The sequence below is a fragment of the Aristolochia californica genome, unplaced genomic scaffold, assembly GCF_029961685.1.
Source record: "Aristolochia californica isolate CCGP_79_NKW_82.1479 unplaced genomic scaffold, dmAriCali1.0.hap1 SCAF_3, whole genome shotgun sequence".
NCBI lineage: Eukaryota > Viridiplantae > Streptophyta > Magnoliopsida > Piperales > Aristolochiaceae > Aristolochia > Aristolochia californica.
The window spans coordinates 43,696,755-43,718,704 of NW_027181992.1; the positions used below are offsets into that span (position 1 = coordinate 43,696,755).

The 21,950-nt window shown below is 37.5% G+C and overlaps 1 protein-coding gene across 2 annotated transcripts in view; it reads left to right on the plus strand.

Annotated features, from left to right (window-relative positions):
• The first annotated feature begins 5,372 nt into the window (after positions 1–5,372).
• The window catches only part of LOC137958416 (phytyl ester synthase 1, chloroplastic-like), a 66,535-nt gene continuing 49,957 nt past the window's right edge, over positions 5,373–21,950 (plus strand). For both annotated transcript variants that reach the window (XM_068805417.1, XM_068805416.1), the window contains exons 1-3: positions 5,373–6,002; positions 6,136–6,187; positions 8,237–8,292. In XM_068805417.1, coding sequence (XP_068661518.1) covers positions 5,621–6,002; positions 6,136–6,187; positions 8,237–8,292 — 490 coding nt within the window. In that variant the 5' untranslated portion in view covers positions 5,373–5,620. The remainder of the gene's footprint in view (positions 6,003–6,135; positions 6,188–8,236; positions 8,293–21,950) is intronic.

Consider the following 21,950-nt stretch of genomic DNA (forward strand, 5'->3'; position numbering starts at 1 on the left):
ATTTAGATCAAAACGAGGTATATTTCATTCTCAAAGGAGATATGTGCTACATTTGATATCAGAAGCAGGATTATTGGATTGTAAACCAATTGACACTCCAATGGTCCATCATCGCAACCTTGGAGAGTGTGCAGATCATGTGCCAACTAATTAATAAAGGTATAAAAAATTATTTGGTAAGCTAATCTGTTTACATACTCGCCCAAATATCACCAATTTTGTAAGTATAGTGAGTCCATTTATGCATTGTCCTAGTGAAGATCATATGAGAGCAATAATTTGAATTCTTCGCTATTTAAAGTTCTCTCCTGGGAAATGGCTTATGTTTTCCAATAATTATCATGTAAACATTTATAGTTACACAGATGTAGATTGGGTAGGGAATGTTTCTGACAGAAAATCCATCTCAGGTTGTTTTACCTTCATAGGTGGCAATTGGTCACATGATCAAACTTTTAATTGATATTTCTTATAATCTAGTCCAGCATGATCAAACTAAACACATGAAGGTAGATCAACACTTCATCAAATAGAATCTTGAAGCCAATATAGTTTGGTTTTCATTTGTTAAGTTTGAAGACCAACTGGCAGATAAACTTACAAAGGTTGTCTCTCAGTGTTGAATTTCTGGAAAAAAGAAAGTTTGATTGACTTTGTTGTAATATGAGTACATAAGCCCCTATTTATAATAGAATAAAGTAGTAAAGTCCAATTACAATTAAGCTACCATTGTCCCAATTACACCGAAAGTCTAACACTTAAAGATAAGTCCTAGCATAATTAAGTAACAAAACATAAATAGAATATTAACATAACTAAAACATTTTTATACTATGACTCTTCTGTGAGACCTTCTTCTATGAGGCTCCTGTAGGACTCCCCCATATTAATTCTGGCTCTATGAGACTTCTTACTGTGAGCGTCATGTAAGAGCCTTCCATATCTTCTCTTCAACACTGGCAAAATATTCTATAACTCATTTGATAAATTGGACATGAACGATTTCTATGCACCAGCTTGAGGGGAATAGCTGGCATGAACTATCAATGAGGAATTATAGGCTTTGTTCCTTTGAGTTAACTTTAAATGAGAAATTATAAGATCAATCTTAAGAACAAAATAGTCTAGCAAAGTTGAAATTTTATTTCTATTTTTTGCTATATAAGGATGTATCGTGCTTTTGTTTGTATAGAAAAAAGGAGAACAAAAATCATATGAAGAAGATGATCTACTCATTCTTCAAACCGAAAACAAAGTGCCATCTTCGAAGCTCTAGCTCTTTAATCTATTTTTTCAACCATATGCATTAATTGCTTGAGTAGCTCCAGTGAGACTTTTAAGAGTTTAAACAACTAGAGTATTGACTTCCAAGCTATGTAATGGCCTTTGATTGCATTAGCCAATGCACAAATCACAAGGTAAAACTATTTCTACAAAGCTTTTTTTTTTTTTTCTGTTAGAGGTTATTATAGGTTATTAATGAAATTCCATTTTAAGTTGTTAGGTCATGTCTTTTGAATCTCTAGCAACTCTGTTGCTAAGGATTTAATATAATTCTCTTCTCTTTGTTTTTTTATCTGCCTTTTTTATGGTTTCATTCAAATCTAGTAAAGCCATGGGAGGAATATGAAAAACAAATACTAGTACTGAAATTTTAACATTTACATTTATTTTTTCTTTTAAATTATTATTATATAATTTATTTTTAGTAAATAATTACGAATACTTATGTTAAATATGATTTTTATTTGATTGATGCAATTAAGTTTTTCAAATTATTTTTAATATTTAATTAGTATTTTTGAACTTACTGCAATTATTTCTTTCAACTACTCATTGATTTTTCAACATTGCTTTATGTGTACATGTATTTTATATTTTCTATGAAATTAGTTTATTGAAAAAGGTATAGCACAGATTGTTGACTTACATGGATCAAATATTTAATTATAAGGTACTTGCATCATTGAGCTGCTTTCCTAAATAACATTGACCATTATAAGAGTAATTGATGCTTTTCTAAATAACATTGACCATTATAAGAGTAATTATAAGACGACCTAAAATCTCTCCTCATCCCTTAGTTTTGTCATCTCGAGCTATGCTCCCTTCTACTGTCCTACCCTTTTCATCTTTCCTGAATTTTCTTTTTTATTTTATTTTATTTTAATGAAATTTATGTTTTATTTTTTGCTTTTTTAATTAATTTCATGATTTATTTTATTTTTATGTTTAACCAATTTCATTTTTTATTGTTTAAATTTATATTTTACTTTTTATGTAATTTATTTTTATCATATCTCTATTTTTTATCTCGAATTTCTCTATTTCTAGTTCTTTTATGACATTTCCATATTGTCTTTATCTCTCCTATGGCGTTGCGTATCACATTTATCTCAAGTTTTCTTTTTCCCTTCAACTATTCTCTTTTTTTTTTGGGTTTTCATGTTATTTTCTTTCTTCAACTTTATTAGTTCCTTCTTTATTCTCCCCTCTTGCTACATAGCAACATTATGAAGCAAAGGAGATGTCCCAATAATGATTGGAGAAAACCTCAAGCACTACTTGAGAAAGCTGTGTTGAGAGCTTCACATCCCTTGCTTATGCTTTCCCATAATTTTTTGTTTTCTTTGCTTTGATTAAGTGAGAATATTTGTATTTGATGTAGGTTTTAAACTAAGTCCAATATCTTTTATTTAGGTTAGTTTCTACGTTATATTATTTTTTCAAATAAAATTTTCTCCTATTATATTTTTTTATCTATGTTTTATATATTTTAAACACTGCAGAAGATGATAGGAAGTGTTGATGCTTCCTCTTTCTTCTCCTATTTGGTAACATAATATTAATCTCTTTGCTTCCTCTTTGCTTCCTCTTTCCTTTCCTCTATGGTGACAACATCTTAGGCCACATTAGTGTCTCTGGTTAGAAATTTATATCCTAGAAAAAACTTAAAATATTTTTCGTAAGATATACATTTCCAAGAAACCTTTGGATAAAATCCTATTAGTATCTTACTAGGAAATTACATGGAAAATTTTAGAAATTTTTAAAAAAGAGTAAATGGACCTGTTAGTACCTTTTCCAAGGAAATAGATGAAAATTATTAATCAATCTCATACATTAACCATACTATCCGATAAAATTTTGGTAAAACAAATTACCAAATACAAAATTACCAAGAAAAATTGCCTTGTGCGAAAAGTATTACAACATCAATTTGTCAATTACTTATTTAAAAATTTTTCATATGGTTTTCGACCCATTTTAGCTAGATAATCTTACTTAGAAAATTATATGGTTTTCATGGTAAAAATTTCCAGCTAGAAAAGTGTTTACAGAAAATATAAAGTACTAATGGTCCCAAAAAATGTATTTCTACTAAAAATGTATTTCCTCTTGGGTAACATAGTTTTAATCTCTCCTCGAAAAAGGAAGGGGAAAAGGAAGGAACAATTGCTCAAGACAATCGTTGTTCTCCTAACTGTTGAACTTTGAGTTGGGAAGAAAATCCAATGCTACTCTCTTTGGTCTTTTTAAATTTCCATTTTTATAATTTAATATTTCATTTTAAGTAACATTTGTTTCTCATTCTTCAGTAAATTTTTTGTTCAGTGGAAGGATATTTTACAATTGACATTCTACAGTTTGAATGGCCTGAGTATTAAGAGAATTGAAATTCTTTTTCTTGCTTCCTAAGTCTTCTTTATATGATCAATTTTCAATTTGATTTTTTATAACTTATAAGTACAAATTTCTTAAAGTGATTTTTAATTAGATTCAAGCATGACATTTTGGTTTTTTTTAGCATGGTAAACTCTTGTTGTGGACTTTCTTAGTCTTTCAACCTCTCTTCCATTATTAGCTAGCTAACACATGCATCAAAATTAAGCATGAAATGATCTAAGAGGTTTCGATAACTCATTTTTGTTTATTTTGGTTGATATAGGATAATACAAAAGGGTATAGAGGGACCATTGTGCTTTTCTCTATCTTTTCCTCATCTGTGGTAGCTTACAAGTATGTTCCAACATTAAAAGCAACAAATGAGGGTAACAATTATGTGCTAAGAGAATCTAGATAAGAGTTCATTTTTGTCAATTGGAAGGAAATTATAGGGGAATAAGAATCTCCCATTAAATATTTGATCAAAATAAGTCTTTCTTTTACATTAAAGGGCCAAACTAACATTTTGTAGGTGTAGATAGGTCTATTTCATCAAACTCCTATGGTTGATTGGGAATTGAAAGATCGATTAAATTGATTAAAAAAAAACTCATTTGAGGACATTTTCAACTTAATAGATTGTTTGGATTGGCCATATTTTTTAGGTACAAAGAACACAAATTTAATTTATTTAAGTTCTTAAAATTATTAATATTTTTATATAATTAATTACTAATTTATCCCTAAGTGAATTATGTTTACCATATTTAAAACTTGTTGTATCGGAAATTACGACATCCCAAGGCCTCAAGTGAAAAGAGGCATCTATGCCGATCATATTTAACAATTATCTAATAAAAAATGTAAAATTAAAGATAGTTTATTTGACCCTTTTCTTTTTTTAAAAAAGGAATATTATGAATTTTGAGATGATGATAGAATTTTTATTTTTATTTTTATTTTTTAGAGGTGTGAGTACCTAATTAACTCTTTTGATAAGTAATAGTAATATCGTTAAGTAAATTGTAAAATCTTGGATTAAAATTGTTAGATTTAAGATCTCATGATAGGTACTCGGCCAAGAGGGTAAGAGAAGAGAGAAAGAAGAAGAGGAGGAGAAGAAAAGGAGAGGAAGAAGGAAGAGAAGAGAGGGACTAAGGAGACGAGAGAGAGAGAAAAGTGTAAGGACACTTCGAGAGAGAACATGAGAAACTTAATGATCTAATCATGAGTAACTTTTTATAGTTTATGAAGGAAGGTTAGAATAACTACATTGCCCTCAGGGTTACAAACTCTCAAAAAGAAATAATCATAAATAAGCATACATCATTTGAGACCCTTTGCCATTTCTTTGACGTGGGGAAGGTATTTTTATTTTATTGCCCATTTGAGATGTCTTCCAACAAAAAAATAATTTTTGAATAAAATAATGCTAATTCATTAACCATTGTTGAACCTTGAACGACTAAATTGCACTTAAATATTAAAATTTAATTAAAAAGAGCAATTAAGAAAAATCAGAAAACCATAAAAAAGCAGTTGTAAGGCCGACATACGAAGCAAACGTCGACTTGGTAGTACAAACTTCCTACGAATTCGCAAAACCGTCCTCGGCCACTCGTTCAGCAAAAGCAAATCTGTTTATAAAGAAAATTCATGACTCGAATTAATACAAAAAATTGCAAAAGATCCACAGGAATTAATAACAGACTCCTGTCTCCTCTTTCCTTTTTCTCCCCCTCATTTCGTCATCATCTCTTCTTGTTGATTTCCAGCTCTGAAAGCAAGTCTTCAACTTCTTATTGATTGCTGCGCTGACCCTTCTTCTCGCTCACAACGACAAAGCCCTGGCTTGGTTCCTGTTAAGAGCCATTCCAGACGCTTTGCTTTCCGTTAAGAGCTGTTTCAGCTTGTTTAAAGTTCAAGACTTCAAACCTTCTCCTGTCTGGAAACCATGGCCTATACTGCTGCTCTCTCGCTCCCTGTAAATCTCAACTCTTTTTCTGCGTATCGGTGTCTCGATGGTTTTCGTGGTTCCAGGATGGTGAGTGTTAAAGCGTCGTCGGATTTGTCGGTTGAGCCTGGTGGAGCTGCATTGGTTAGTGAGAGAAGAAAGCAAGCCAGTATTAATGGTGCGCAGACTAGACGGAAGCTGGAGCCGGTGCCGGAGGCGTTGGATCTGTTTTATGACGACGGTTATGGGAGTACTAGTGTGATAGACTATCTGGACATTGCCAAGGATTTGGTTAAGAAAGACGGTGGGCCTCCTCGCTGGTTCTGCCCTGTCGAGTGTGGGGCTCCGATCAAGGGTGCGCCTCTTTTATTGTTTTTACCAGGTAAATTCGCTTTTAGCAAAATGCTCCTTTTCAATTACTTGAAGTGGATTTCAGTAGTTTTGAGTAGGCAATAGTACTTAATGAGTATTCGATGATTAAGCTCATTTGTTGCTCCTCTAACTGAGTTGTTCAGGAGTTGATGGTGTTGGATTGGGGCTCATTCTGCATCACAAATCTCTCGGCAAGTAAGCGATCTTTCCCTCCTGGATTGAGTTTTTTAAGTTTCTTCTTTCTTTCTTTATTTTTTTTCTACTATAAACTATGTTTTCTTTGGTATATATTTGTCAATTCAGAAACGCTTCTTTTGTTCTTTCTCTTTTCTATGATAGGAGGTTCAGCCTTTTACCCCTTATTCTTATTGTTTCTGTTAGAAAATGTTGGAATGACTTGTCTTTAATATGCATGTTGTGCCTTTGCTAAGAGACCATTCTTTTGGCGCAATGGTTAGTAACATGTATCTGGTCTCGAGTTCGAGTCCCGCTCCCCCCGTTTGTTTCGTCCCCGCATAGGTGGGACTTTGTCTTTGTTTCGTCCCTGCATAGGTGTGACTTTGTCTTTGGCCGTCCCCGTATAGGTGGGATTGTGCATTTGTATTTGTACACGGGTGTTCCCCGTGCGGAGGAGTGTTGGAATGACTTGTCTTTAATATGCATGTTGCGCCTTCGCTAACAGACCGGTCTTTTGGCGCAATGGTTAGTAACATATACATCCAGGGGTATTTTGGTCATTTTACCACTTCAGTGGTTAATTTTCTTTATGTAATCTTGTTCTGCCATGGTAAATTATATCGACGGGTAAAATTTTCATATACATAAGATGTGTAGGTAGGGAGATATAAGGAGGTTAAGGTTTATTAAGTGTATAGGGGCGTTTTATGTAATTTTTAACTCAAAACACCTATTTAAGAAGTCTGGAAATTCGTACACAGTTCCCAATGAAGCCTTTCAGGCTCTTCAGAAAATTTTTCTTCTCCTTTCTTCTTTTTCTCTCAATTTTCTCATCTTCCTTCACCCAAATCTGGATTTTTACAGTTCTCCACCTCAAACTACTTAAAAGTATACATGACTAAGTCTTTCATTGGTACTGTGTATAAAGAGAGAAACAGAGGAAAAAGTTTGCAGGTTATAATATCAAACTGACTCTATTGTAGTTAATTTCTTTTACTGGACTAATGACGTTTAATATTAAACAAGACATGGTGGAGAATAAACTTACAAAAGGATGAGCAAACTGCCTAAGAAGCTCAGCGTGTAGTTCCTTGTGGACTTCTCCAACTGTTTAAGACTGAACTGCAACATCCACAGCTAAACTCACCTGTAGGCAAAGGTCTTTTCCGATAGGACTATGTGATTGCTTGATCATGATATTTCAGTTATATAAATGATTTTCACAACACTTCATTACTTGATCCTACATGATAACAGGCTTAAAAAATAAGAAGGAGAAAGTTCACCTGTTATGACATTTCCTCGATTTTTTGAAAAAAAAAGTTGCAGACTGCTTTGTACTGTTTTCAGCCTTGCGTAAATTTTAGTAAGTATTATTCTTGAAAATCATAAAGCACTTCTGCTTTACAAGGATAGAATTCTATGATTGAGGATGTTCATTGAGGATAGGTTGTCTTTCTTCCTCTTTTTATACATATTCAGACATTTCATAAAAAAAGGTTATTCATGTTTTATAACATAAATTAAATTGCTTTTGAATATACCAATATGGGACATAACAAATATGAGGGGACGGGATCTTTAATTCCAAAACTGATGACATAAATCATGCCATAAAAATTCTCTTCCCTTTACCTTAGGAAGAATCTGTTAGTTTTGCAATTTAAACACCAAGTCCATCTGATATTGTTTGAGGAACTGCCAAACTTGTTTCTACCTCTCCTGATGGTGCCCAATCCATCAGTTACTGAGATCAACTATTGCCACTTCTAAGGGAGAAAAATATGACCCAGTTGTAACATTGTCTGATTCACATATTTCCTCTTGCTTTTTCAATTGCCAAATATAATTGTTTCTTATCTGATGGTATCAACTATTGCCAATGCTGAGGGAGAAAAGTACGACCCAGCAGTAACAGTGTCTGATGCACATATTTCTTGTTGCTTTTTAATTTGCCATTTACAATTGTGTCTTATCTGATGAAGGGTCTTCTGAACGTTGCCTTTTGTAACATTTTGTAGTTGCAATACCTGAAAAAAACTAAGTTCATATTTCTTTGTAGTGCAGGGTTTTTGAAGTGAGATGCTTGCATATTCCTGTTTATGATCAGACACCATTTGAAGGTTCTGATCTTTGTACACTTCTTTATGCAGCTGATCTTTACCCTTTAATTTTTCAATTCCTGAATGCTTTATTGCTAACTGTCAAGTATATTCTTTATCATAATACTATTAGCCATTATTCTTATGTTTTGTGAGATGTTGCAATTAAGATATCCTTGCTCATTGGAGTTAACAACTGTTAGATGTAAAATATTAAAATGAGTTTCATGTTCTTAAGCATGAGCATAGCAGATTATATCTCTTGAGTTGATATAAACTTTTCCAAAAAAAAAAAAAAAAAAAAACTGCTGCCAAATAAATTGCTGAGGTTCCTTTGTATGACAGAATGTATAGTGAACCAAAAACTGTGTGGAAGTCATCTTAGTAAGCTGGGACGTGTGGAATAATTACTAATGCTGAATGTAATCTCAGCGATCTAGTAGAGACTCACTAATAATGAAAGCCAATTCAAATGAATGAGGTCACTGAATTTGTCTTTGCATTTACTTGTGCTTCTCAAGATGGCTTTCCAGAAAGAATTAAAGAACTTTTCCTTAAAAAGGAAAAGAAAACCTGAAGCACTTATGACTTCTAAAATCTTTTTGGTTTAAAAAAGTACTTCAATCGAAGATACACTTGTTTTAATTCTTGGAGGATATTTTGGGGCAAAATTTTGTATTCTATAAAATATTACTCTAAAGTTGCACTCTTCACTTCAAGCAGATGGCAGAAGCCTGCAAATCTGTCCAGTATGATGCAGGATGGTTAACATTCAATTAATGTGTTGATATTGACTCAGCGAGTCTCAACCTTGAGTAAAGGACATTTGTTTCCGGAAAGTTTGTGGGAACTGTGAAACTTCTGTTATGGCTTACTCATGAATCATTATTTTCTTTCAAGAAACGGTGAGAATGATATTCCAGGAACCAAAAGAAAAGAAGAAAACATATGGAACCATGGGAACACATACAAGTCTAAGAGAAAACTAAAAAAAAAGGTCATTGTGCCTCAAAAGAAATGAATATTGTTCTAGGATAGAGTCTTGTCTGAAGTTAAAATGGAAGGAGTCTCTCACAATAATATTTCATTAACAATCGTGATTGACTTCTCTCTACATGTTGACCCATGAGATAGTGCACTGGGTGGAAAGCTATCCTCTAATTTTACATAATTGGTAGGGAAGAACAACATGGAATCCAATTGATGATGACTCACACTCCACTATCAACAAATGAGAGAGTGAGCTGCTATAGAGCTTGAGCCCTTGGTGAAGTGCTTTGTGCTAGAGTGATGTGAGGCCCACATGCTAAACGAGGTCAAATTACCAGTTTAATTCTATCACCATTGTCATTGATCGTGTCTCCTCCTTCCTACTGGTCCAAGGTTTCGTTTGAGCTTCTTACCAGAATTTTTATTTTTATTTTTGAAATGATGTTGAATTATATTAAAAGGCTAAAAAGAGCAAGATTACAGGGAGGGGGAACCGTCCTAAACAATGAGAGATTGCTGGGAGGTTCCAAATTTAGCTAATCTATCAGCCAAGGAGTTGGCTGATTTAGGAATGTAATTCCAAGTACAATAAATTGTGGACACAATGTCAGCAATACAAGCAATGATAGGGCATTGGCGCCGGGGGAGAGCTTGAGATGGAGCATGACGTCTTTGGAATCCCATTCGATAAGCAACTTTCAGTGGAGACGGTCTTTGAAAATTTGCAGCCCATAATGGAGGGCACTCACTTCAGCAGTGCGGGAGTCGGTAATACCAACCGGCCTTGCATAAGAGTGAATGATCTCTCCACTACTGTCCCTGAAGACACCTCCTGCACCCGCCGGCCTGGGACATCCCAAGGGACTTCTGTCAAAGTTTAGCTTGACGTAGTCGCTAGGGGGAGCTTACTATACAGCCATGACCGGCATCTTGTGGGGACCCGCTATATGAGCCAACAAATTCCAATTCCTGCGAAGGGATATACCTGCCAGAGAGGCAAATTCTTTCCTAGTGTACAACCAACTAGAAATCATGCCCACTACATAAGAGGCAGTGCTATCCGGGGTGTTGGGTTTGGAGTCGAATCTTTGGTTGTTGCGCTCTAGCCATAGGCACCACGAAACATGAGCAAGGCAAGCTGAGAGGAGCAACTTGCCCATTCTAGGTAGGCGAGTCTCCAACACCATTTGGCAAGTGCCTAAAAGGTCCTGATGAAGCACTACTTTTTTTTTTGAGAAGAGTTGTAAATATATTCAATAAGAAAAAATACAAACCTAGAGACTAAAAAGACATTTCCTCCACAACAGATGAAGCACTACTTGAATACCAACCTCTTGAAAAATCACCATCCAGACTTGCCAAGAGAACCCGCAGTGAAGAAGAACATGCTGGACGGTAAAGAGTGAAAAATCTAGAGAGAGAGAGAAGAGGAAGAGAGAGAGAAAGAAGAGAGCAAAGATGTCAAAGCTCTGAATGAGATGTGTTGGGGGTTGTGCATGACCCCCAATGCTATTTATTTAGGTTTAAGTCATAATTTACAGAAATGATAAAAAAAACCCTCTTACATAAAAATACTTATTCCCTTATAACTCCCATTCTATTCTTCCTATGAATATAAAAATTTGTACATAGACTAAATCAAATATGCTAAACAAGATTGGGCGATAATATAAAATATTTGATCATATAAAATAACCAAAATACCCTTGAGTTAATTTTCTCACACTCCCCCTCAAGCTGGGGCATATATATTCATGAGGCCCAGCTCACAAAAGTGCATGAATTCACGTTTCCTTAATGTCTTGGTGAGAATATCTCCAAGTTGATTAGCCTAACGAACATAGGGAGTGATCACATCTTTCTTCATCACAACATCTCTAACAAAATGATAACCAACCTCTAAGCATTTTGTTCTCTCATGAAAAATTGGATTGTTGGCAATAAATATAATGGCCTGGTTATCACAAAACATAGTCATGACTTCATTCTGATGGAAGCCTTCTTTTTTTTTTTTCTATGAAATGTGATTTTATTAAAGAGGGCAAAGAGGAGGAGCTAACTCCTAACAACAAGAGATTGCGATATCAATCTCCCCTACATGAGCTCGCTAACAATGTGTCATAGCCCTATATTATGTTTTTGTGCTATATCTAACTACAACATTCTGTTTTTTGCTTTTCCAACTGATTAAATTGCCACCCAGAAAGACATAATAGCCCGTGGTTAATTTTCTATCTAGCTTTGACCCAACATAGTGTCTACATCAGAGAAGGCCTCAATTTTCAAGTGACCACTATTTTTAAAGAAAAGATCTTTCCTTGGTGCTCCCTTGAAATGTCTCAATATCCTCTGAGCTGCTTCAAGATGAATCTTACGCGGGTGTTCCATAAACTGGCTTACTACACTTACTGTAAAGGATATATCTGTGCGTGTAACTGTGGCATATATGAGTTTCCCTAACAATCTCCTATACAATGTTGTATCATTCAATTCTATAATCTTCATGTAGATTGAGTCCAACTTCCATTGGAGTATTTGCCGGTTTAGCTCCCAATTATCCATACTCATGTAGCAGATTGGTTATATACTTTATTTGAGATAGCACCAGTCCTTCTTTGCTTCTTGAAACTTTAACACCCAAGAAGTATTTCAATGCTCCCAAGACTTTAGTCTGGAAGTGAGTAGCAAGTAGTTTTTTAACTTCTTCAATTCCAGGGGTATCATTGCCAGACAATATAATATCATCTACATATACAAGTAAAACTATGATCCCGAAAGGCCTTTTCATGATAAATAGTGAATGATCGCAGTGGCTCCTAGAAAAGCCCATAGACATCACTACTTAGGTAAAATTTTCAAACAAAGCATGAGGGCTTTGTTTTAGCCCATAGATTGTTTTCTTGAGTCTACATAACTTGTGCATCTCCCCCTGAGCAACATACCCCGGAGGTTGCTCCATGTAGACCTCTTCTTCTAGATCTCCATATAGAAAAACATTCTTTATGTCTAACTGGCATAAGGGCCAAACCTGAGTAACAACAATAGACACTAAAATGTGTACCGAAGATAATCGAACAACTGGAGAAAAAATTTCAAACACATCTATACTATAAGTTTGTGCATATCCTTTGGCCACCAGACGACCTTTATACCTCTCAACCGAGCCATCAACCTTGTACTTGACTGTATGCACCCATCTACAACTAACCACTGTAGCACTTGAAGGTAACTCACATAACTGCCAGGTTCCTTACTCTAACAGAGCAACCATCTCAACATCCATAGCTTGCTTCCACTGTGGAGAGGACATAGCATCCTGCATTGAAGAAGGAATAGTGCAAGCAGAGATAGACAATGCAAACTTTCTCTAGTTGTCAAACAAATGATCATATGACACAAAATGAGACAATAGATGACGAGTACCTTTCCGAGCACCTTTCCTTAAAGCAATGGGTAGGTGCAAATCACTTATCTCAGGATCCTTAGACGAAGATGAGTCGTGGTCTTGCATGGAAGAGGAGGCCGTTGGCTGAGAGGGATGCACATGTCGACGCCGATATACATGCAAGCATTTCTCAACGTTGGTATTTTGCATAGGTCCAAAACAATCATCCACTGGCAGAGGAATAACTAACTCAGAAACTGGGGTAGACATCAATGGAAGTAGTAGACTCAAAGAAGGGAGTATCCTAAAAAAATGTGCTACCTACGGATACAAATGTTTTTCTAGTGGATGGACAAAAACACTTGTATCCTTTTTGTGTATGAGAATACCCAATAAAGACTCTTAGTTGCACGAGGAGATAACTTATCTTTGGATGATCCTATAACGTGAGTAAAACAAACACATCCGAAGACACAAGGAGAAGCTGAGAACAATGGAGCTGAAGGCAATAAAATTTGAATGAGAATTTTACCTTCAAGGACAAATGAAGGCATCCTATTGATCAAGTACCATGCAATAAGTACTGCATCACCCCAAAAATGCTTAAGAACCTTCATATGTAGCATCATAGTAGATGATGATTTTTACGCTCTGCAACTCCATTTTGTTATGGAGTGAACACACATGAGGTTTGATGAATGATCCATTGATTTTGACAAAAACTGTTAAACTTATGGTTCACGAATTCAAGACCATTGGTAGAAGCCAAAAATTGATTATTTATTTCATTGTAAAAGAGCTTGAATACATCAAAAGCTTCAGATTTCTTCTGAAAGAGATAGAGCCAAGTGCACCTACTAAAATCATGAATAAATGAGATAAAGTACCTAAATCCAAACAAACTTGTTACAGGACAAGGACCCCAAATATCTGAATGAACAACCTTAAATAGTTGACTTATCTTATTATGTGAGGCTAGAAAGGAACTCCGATAGTGCTTGCCTAGTTGACACGACTCGCATTGAAAGAAAATATTGAGGAAAATTCTGGAAAGACTTGAATTAGTTTTGTTGATGAAGGATGACCTAATCGCAAATGCCATTGGAATGGGGTAGTAGATGTATGAAGTGCATGTAGTCTATTATCTGGCAAATGGCTCTCCAAATAATACAAACCACCTCTCTCAAGCGGAACCAATCGTCCTCTTCGTTGTGAGATCCTGAAATAGACAATGAATTAGATAAAACATCAGAGAACAATTCATAGACTTAGTTAATTAGCTCACTAACAACAGATTTAAGGGAAATTTAGGAACTAGTAAAGCAAACTGAGGAGACAAGAATGATGCAGGGTTAACAGTGCCAACACCCTGGACTGAGGAAACAGACCCATCAACTAAATTTACTTGTTTTATATGTGATGACTTTTTCATTTTAGAAAACAAAGATGACATACCTGACATATGAGCAGTAACTCTGGAATCAATAACCCAGGTAGGGGAAAAAGACACATGAAGTGCGGACGTACCTCAAGTAGCCATATTAGCAGTAGGAGTAGGAGCATGAATCATAGATGCTGAAGATGAACCAACTGATAACTGAGCTAGACACTGTATAATTTGTTGTTGTTGCTGAAATTATTGTTTTGTCTCATCAGCTCCTCCTGAGGGAACAAAAGCAACAACCTCTGATGTCATCCACTAGTTTCATGGTTGGTAGAGTTTGCCCAGGCAGGCTTTCCAAATTTTATCCAGCATCTATCAGAGTAATGGTTATTTCATCCACAATGGACACATTTCCTCTGGGACTTACCATCACCTCTGCCTCAATCTCTGCTTCTACCTCTCCCAGAACCTGTCTGACCTCGAGACGAGTCTGTTGGGCTAGGACTAGGGCCCAAGGTATTAAGTGTAGCAACATCTATTACTTTACCTCCTTTTTCTTCTTTAGATACCAAAGTTGTTTTTGCCTTCACAATTCTGTTGAAAGTAGTGGGTAACGAGGGTACCTTTTCTGAAGCCAAGATCTGTGCCGTTTAATGTTGTCAAACTTCCCACCTAGGCCATCAAGAAACTTCGCCACCAATAGTTGGTTCTGTTGTTTCCTTAATTCCTGCTCATCTGTAGTGAAAGGACGATACACATTAATTTCCTTACCACAATCCCTCAAATGCACTGTAATATCGTGTAACAGTCTTGTTAACCTTTTTTAAACCAAATAAATTGGTGTATAATTCATAAACTCTGGATAAATTGCTCTCTTGAGCATATAGATACTCCAAAGAAACCCACATAGCCTTTGCTGTTTCACAATGCATACTTGATTCCTTAATGATGAATCAATACTGTTGACAATCCAAGTCATAATTTGGTTGTCTTCAGCCTTCCAATCATCAGTCGTTGGGATTGGAGGATCATCTCAGATGTACTTTGTCCTCTTTCTACCCTTCAAGAACATTCTCACTGACCTGGCCTAATTGAAATAATTTGGTCCCGTCAACTTCTTAGATGTCATAAACACAACATCTTTGCTGTGAAATCCGCCCATATCTCTAAATGGTACATAAACTTCACCCAAATCAGTCATAGAGTAAGTATAGAATCCCCAAAAAATTCAATTTCAATATCCAAACACTTTTGCAAATTCCAAAGATGTGGACCCACTTCGTAAAAATTAGGGTTAGGGCAGGAATGAGATGTGCACAAGTAATATATGCTCAAATCAACACCATATATCAAATAGATAGAAGATCTTCTAAGAATAGACCACAATTAGGGTTGACGTTAGCATGCAGATTGATGATGTAGGCATTGGTATAGGGATAGGTGACACACATCCCAAGATCTCTCAAAATAAATCTTTTGAGGGCAATCAAAGCATGAATAATCCTTTAAAGGATGATAGAACAAGTAACCCTAAGGTTATGGCAGAAGACAAGGAAAAAAAATTGAATTTTTACCAACCTGTCACCAATGAGATCTGAAAAAATCTTGATTTTGTGAAAACGTCTAGATAAAAAGGAGATTTTCTGGCTAAGATGTACTCCCAACAACGATCACTGCTCTGATACCAAGTAAAAAGTGTGAAAATCTAGAAAGAGAGAAGAGGAAGAGAGAGAAAGAAGAGAGAAAATATGCCAAAGCATTGAATGAGCTGCATTGGGGGTTGTGCATGATCCCTAATGCTATTTATTTAGGTTTAAGTCATAGTTTATAGAAATAACAAAAATGCTCCTCTTACATAGAAAACACTTATTCCCTCATAACTCCCATTCTACTCTTCCTATGAATATAAAAATTTGTACATGGACTCAATCAAACACGCCTAACAAGATAGGGCCATAATATAAAATATTCGATCATGTAAAATGGCCGAAATACCCTTGAGCTGATTTTCTCACACTAACAATTGGTGGGGTGTTATTTGTGGATTTATCCTCTTATTTGAAGAAGCAATTGTTATCGTATATATATAAAATAGTTTAAGTGGGGAGGGGCATGATTGTAATTTTCTTAGGGTTATCACTTACGGGACTATTGAGAGAAAAGGAGAAATTGGGAGCGGGAAAGAGCAGAGGCTTGCGACCTTGCTGTGTAATAAGAATTCTCGGGAATAGATTGAAGAGGAGATCTTTCCAGAAATCTCTTTGAGTATCATCGATTGACATGGTATCAGAGCTAGGTTCATAGTTTTCTCGGCTTCATCTGGGTTTTGCAGTGGATTTCGGAGGTTATTTGCGGAGGTTCTTATTTCTATAGTGGATTTCGGAAGTTTCTCATTTGACGTCGTGGTAGTCTTTGCCGGGGTGAGTAGACTCGGGGTTCATAGATTTGATTTCTTTTTCTGTGAACTTTCGAAGGATCTTCGTTTATGTATGGAATCTGAGTTCATCAGTGTGGAGCTCATCGGCGTCATCTGAGATTCCGATAAGGCCTCGAGTAGACTGGTTTGACGCAATTTCAGCACACTGAGCAATTTGACGCAGCTTCAACATGTGGCAGAGGCTTTAGCAAACTGAGCAGAGGCTTCGGGTAGACGGGTGAGAAATTAGGGTTTTGGAGGAGATCATTGAAGTGTGGTTGCCAGGCTAGGGTGGTCGTTGGTGATTGCTCGGGGAACTTCGAAATCAAAGAAGGATAGTGGTCGGCGACAATTTGTTTTGTGGAGTTCTTTGTGGCTTCGGGATTGTTTCAGTGTGGGGTTCTGTCCAGAGAGGATTATTGTGGATTTTATCATGTCATCTGAGAGGTTAGACTCACAGGGAAGTCTCTCCATTGAGGAATATTTTTCTGGTTTCCAAAATCTTTGGGCCGACTATTCAGACATTGTTTATGCTAATGTTCCCGTTGTGGCTCTCTCTTGTTGTTCAAGCTGTGTATGAAACAAGCAAGAAAGATCAATTCTTGATGAAGTTCCATTCCGATTTTGACATTGCACGCTCTAATATGATGAATCATCATCTTGTACCATCTCTAGATGCTTGTTTTAGTGAAAGTGAGGAGCAGCGTATCGTAACTCAGGCTGGCATGGAACATCGGGCTAACGTTAGTGCCCCAGTTCCTGTGGCTTATGTAGCACAAGGGAGGAATAAGGGTAGAGACATGCGTGCTGCCCAGTGCTTTAGTTGTAAAGTTTTTGGTCATATTGTTCGGGATTGCCCTAAGAAATTATGTAACTACTGCAAGAAACAGGGTCATATCATCTCTGCTTGTCCCGTTCAACCTGAAAGGAAGCAGGGTACTGCTTATCATGCCTTCGCTGGTGCCTCTAGATCTGCTGCATTGCTTGCTGCCTCGCCGGTTGTTCCTATGCCTGCTCATGCTGCCTTAGCAAACCCGAACATACTCACTCCTGAAATGGTACAACAGATGATCATTTCTGCCTTTTCTTGTTTTGGACTCTCAGGTAATCATAAAGTTTTTTCTCAGCTATGGTATTTTGACTATGGTATTTTGACTCCGGGACCTCTAACCATATGACCAATACTGTTGTTTCTCTTTCCAATGTCAGAAATTATGATGGAAATCTGAAAATTAACACCGCTGATGGCAGTTCTCTACCTATTAGTGCTATTGATGATCTTTCCTCTTCCTTAACTGATGTTTTTGTGTCTCCTGACCTCTCCACAAATCTTATTTCTGTTGGTCAATTGGTTGATAATAATTATAATTTCCATTTATCTCGTTTTGGTTGTGTCGTGCAAGATCAAGTGTCAGGGAAGATGATCACGAAGAGGCCTAAAGTGGGACGACTCTTTCCTCTTTAGATTTTTCCTTCCACCATTATTCCTAGTTTTCCTTTACTTTCTTTTGCATGTAATGTTGTTGGTTCTGGAACTAAGATGTGGCATAAACGTCTAGGCTTGTTTAATTCTGGTTTATTGGGACATAAAGCATGTTCTTCGCTTGATCTTTCCTTTGAATGTCCATCATGCAAACTTAGCAAAAGTAAAGTTCTACCTTTTCCTCATCATGCATCTCATGCCTTACAATGTTTCAATACCGATGTTTGGGTGAATGCACCTGTTGTTTCTCATGCGCATTACAAGTACTTTGTTACTTCTATTGATGATTGTAGTCGCTTTACTTGGGTTTACTTCCTACGGGCTAAGGCCGAGGTGTTTTTAGTATTTAAGCATTTTCTTGCGCTTCTTGAGACTCAATTCTCTACCAGCATCAAGGTCTTGCACTCTGATTTTGGCGGCGAATACATGTCACATGAGTTTCTAGACTTTCTTCAAAGCAAAGGGATCATCTCTCAGCGTTCTTGTCCTTCAACACTGCAAAAAAATGGTGTTGCTGAGCGAAAAAATCGTCACCTTCTTGATGTGGTAAGAACCCTTTTACTTGAATTATCTGTTCCTCCTCGCTTTTGGTGTGAAGCGCTTTCTGCTTCGGTTCATTTGATCAATCGCTTACCCTCTCCTACATTACACCATGTTTCTCCCTTCTTTAAGTTGTTTGACCATTCTCCTTCATATTCTGATCTTCGGACTTTTGGTTGAATTTGTTTTGTGCATCTCCTTGCTCATGAACGACAAAAACTGACCACTCCATTTGTTAAGTGTGCTTTTCTTGGTTATGCTATACCTCAAAAGGGTTATGTTTGTTATGATCCACATGCTCGTCGTATATGTGTTTCTAGGAATGTGGTTTTCTTTGAAAATCAATATTTCTTTCCATCTCATGTTGAGCTGCCATCTACATCTTTATCTCTTCTGCCTAGCTTTTATGATTCCCCAACAATTGTGGAAAGGTTCAAACCTGGTTTTGTGTATGGAAGACGTGGTCGACATGAGTCTGGTTCTACTTCCTTTGTGCCCCCTCACGATCTTGACTTGGCGCTTGCTCTTGCTTCCACCACCTTTCTCCTGTCTACTCGCCCTTCTCGGCCCCCTAATTGGTATGGTTTCTCTTCCACTGTCTCTCATGTGGCTACTTTATGCTCTATTTTCATTCGCTCTTGCTACAAACAGGCCATGGAACATGAGTGTTGACAAAATGCAATGCAAACAGAACTTTTAGTATTTGAGAAGAATCACACTTGGAATATTGTTCCTTGCCCTTCTACAATCAAGCCTCTTGGGAGTAAATGGGTTTTCTCTGTAAAGCTTCCCTCTGATGGCTCTTTGGATCGGTACAAAGCTCGTCTAGTAGCTTTGGGCCACAAATAAGAATATGGGATTGATTACAAGATACATTTGCTCCTATTGCGAAAATGACCACGGTTCGAACCATCTTAGCTAATGCTATTTCTCAGTCATGGTAACTGCATCTGATGGATGCCTTTCTTCACGGTGATCTTTAAGAAGAGATCTACATGAAGCTTCCCTCTGGCATGACTACTTCTTCTCCTCATGATGTTTGTAAGCTCAGGCGTTCTCTGTATGGACTCAAGCAAGCTCCCCAAGCTTGGCTTAAGAAGTTTCACAGTACGCTTCTTACCTTCTGGTTTACACAAAATCAGTATGATTCTTCTCTTTTCTTCCACAAGTTTGCATCGGGTATAATCCTTCTCTTGGTTTATGTGGATGATATTATCATTACTGGCACTGACTGTGGTTTGATTACTAAGGTTTAGCAGCTGTTGCATGCCACTTTCCATATGAAAGATCTTGGTCAGCTCACCTATTTCTTAGGGCCAATGGTATTTTCTTATACCAACATAAGTATATTGAAGATATTATTGCCTTGGCTGGTTTGAAAGACACTGCTTCTGTTGATACTCCTATGAAGGTTAATGTCAAATACAGGAAAGATGAAGGGGACCTTCTAGATGACCCTACTCTCTATCGGCCCCTGGTTGGGAGTCTCATCTACTTGACCACTACTCACCTTTATATCTCCTATGTAGTTCATCAGGTCAGACAGTTTACATCCTTTCCTCGGCATCTCCATATTACTGCAGTTCGACGCATCATCCGCTATCTTCGAGGTTCTCCCTCTTGTGGATTATTCTTTCCTACAGGCTCATCCCTTCAACTTGTTGCTTATAGTGATGCTGATTGGACTAGGTGTCCGGATACACGTCAATCTACTACTGGTTATTGTATGTTTTTAGGTGATGCCTTAATTTCTTGGAGATATAAGAAACAAGATTGTGTTTCTAAATCCTCTACTAAGGCCGAGTTGTTACGGTCCCTAGTCATGGATCAAGTAACACGGCGTGGGACTTGAGACTCCAGCATTGTAAGTGACCCTTTCTTGGTCTGGTCTCGGTCAAGAGGAAAACAACCTCTTTTGTGAGGCTAGTATGTTGCTCGGTAGGGCCAGGGGACCCTATGCTGCTGTACTCGAATTGTAATGGGAAAGGGTTCCCTTTTCTTGATCATGGGAAAGAGGGTATGATCCCCCTCCCCCCTCCTCCCCTTGCTGCTGCTCGTGTTAGGGTTGCAACCCCTAACTTGGACAGTCCTTGGGCCTACAGTGAGGAACTCCTTACCTTGCTTCTTGTTGATCTCAACGCTGGAAGGAAACCTTCTTTATGGTTGCTCGTGGTAGGATGGTGGGAAGACCTCAATTCTTGCTCGGAAAGAGAGGGAGAATCCTTCTCTTGTTGCTTGTGATGAAATGGAGGCTGGAGCCTCTGTTTGAACTCGGAAAAGGGACAACAAACTCCCTTCTCTTCTTCGGTAAGGATCAATGGAATAGTAAATCAAGAATGATGGAGAGATATGCAGATTCTAAGGGAACCTAGACCTAGAGATCATCAAGGGAGACCTCCAAACCCTAGAGCTCGTCAAGGAGAACTCCAAGCCTGTTTAACCTAAAATCAATACTTGCCTTTTCTCTATTTCTTTACCCTTTAAATAGGGTTTGACGTCATAAGTGTTTTAGGGCTTAAAATGACAATTCTGCCCCTACGTCCTTACTCCTTACATAAGTAATGAAAAATTATACTTAAAGCAATATAGATTATGAAATATAAAACTAATGAACTCATTGAGTCATTGTCTCCTCCTTTGAGTGAGTCGGTGTGCTACTAAGTCCACAACATCTGCCTCCCCTTGTAGAAAGAGCTTGTCCTCAAGCTCGTAAGCTGGGTATACCTGTTTGAAGATGTCTAACCGCTCCCAGGTAGCTGCCTCCAGTTCTGTAGCTGTCCACTAGACTAGAATCTCCCACTGGTCATTGACCAAATGGGCACGTAACACCGTGGATGCTGTAAGAATGACATGTCCCTCGGCCACTGTAGGAAGAAACGGAGAGGATGTAGGTGGTATCCCCGTATACGGTTTCAGGAGGGAGACATGAAACCCATCATGCAGCTTGGCCGTGGCTGGCAGTTGTAGTTGATAGGCCACTGGCGCCACACTCATAATAATGGGGAAAGGCCCAAAATACTTGGGAGAGAGTTTATGGCGCGATGGTCCCGCAATGGACTGCTGTCGATGCTGTTGTAGGCGTAACCAAACATAGTCCCCTACCTCGTAAGAGACATCACGGTGTCCCTTGTCGTAGACATCTTTCATGCGAACCTGAGCTCGCCGTAGGCGTTCTGCAATAGTCTGTAACACTTGGTCACGATCCATGAGTGCCTGATCAATGGCGTCCACACGGGTGGACCCTGCAGTATAAGACAGAAGGCGAGGGGGATCCCTGCCATAAAGAACCCTGAAAGGAGAGGATTGCAAAGCGGAGTGGAATGAAGTGTTGTAACAGTATTCGGCCCACGATAGCCATTGAACCCATTGCTTCGGACGATTGCTCACCATGCACCGTAGATAATCTCGATGGTGCGGTTAAACACCTCGGTTTGGCCATCTGTCTGCGGATGATATGCGGAGGAGAATTTCAATTTCGTAC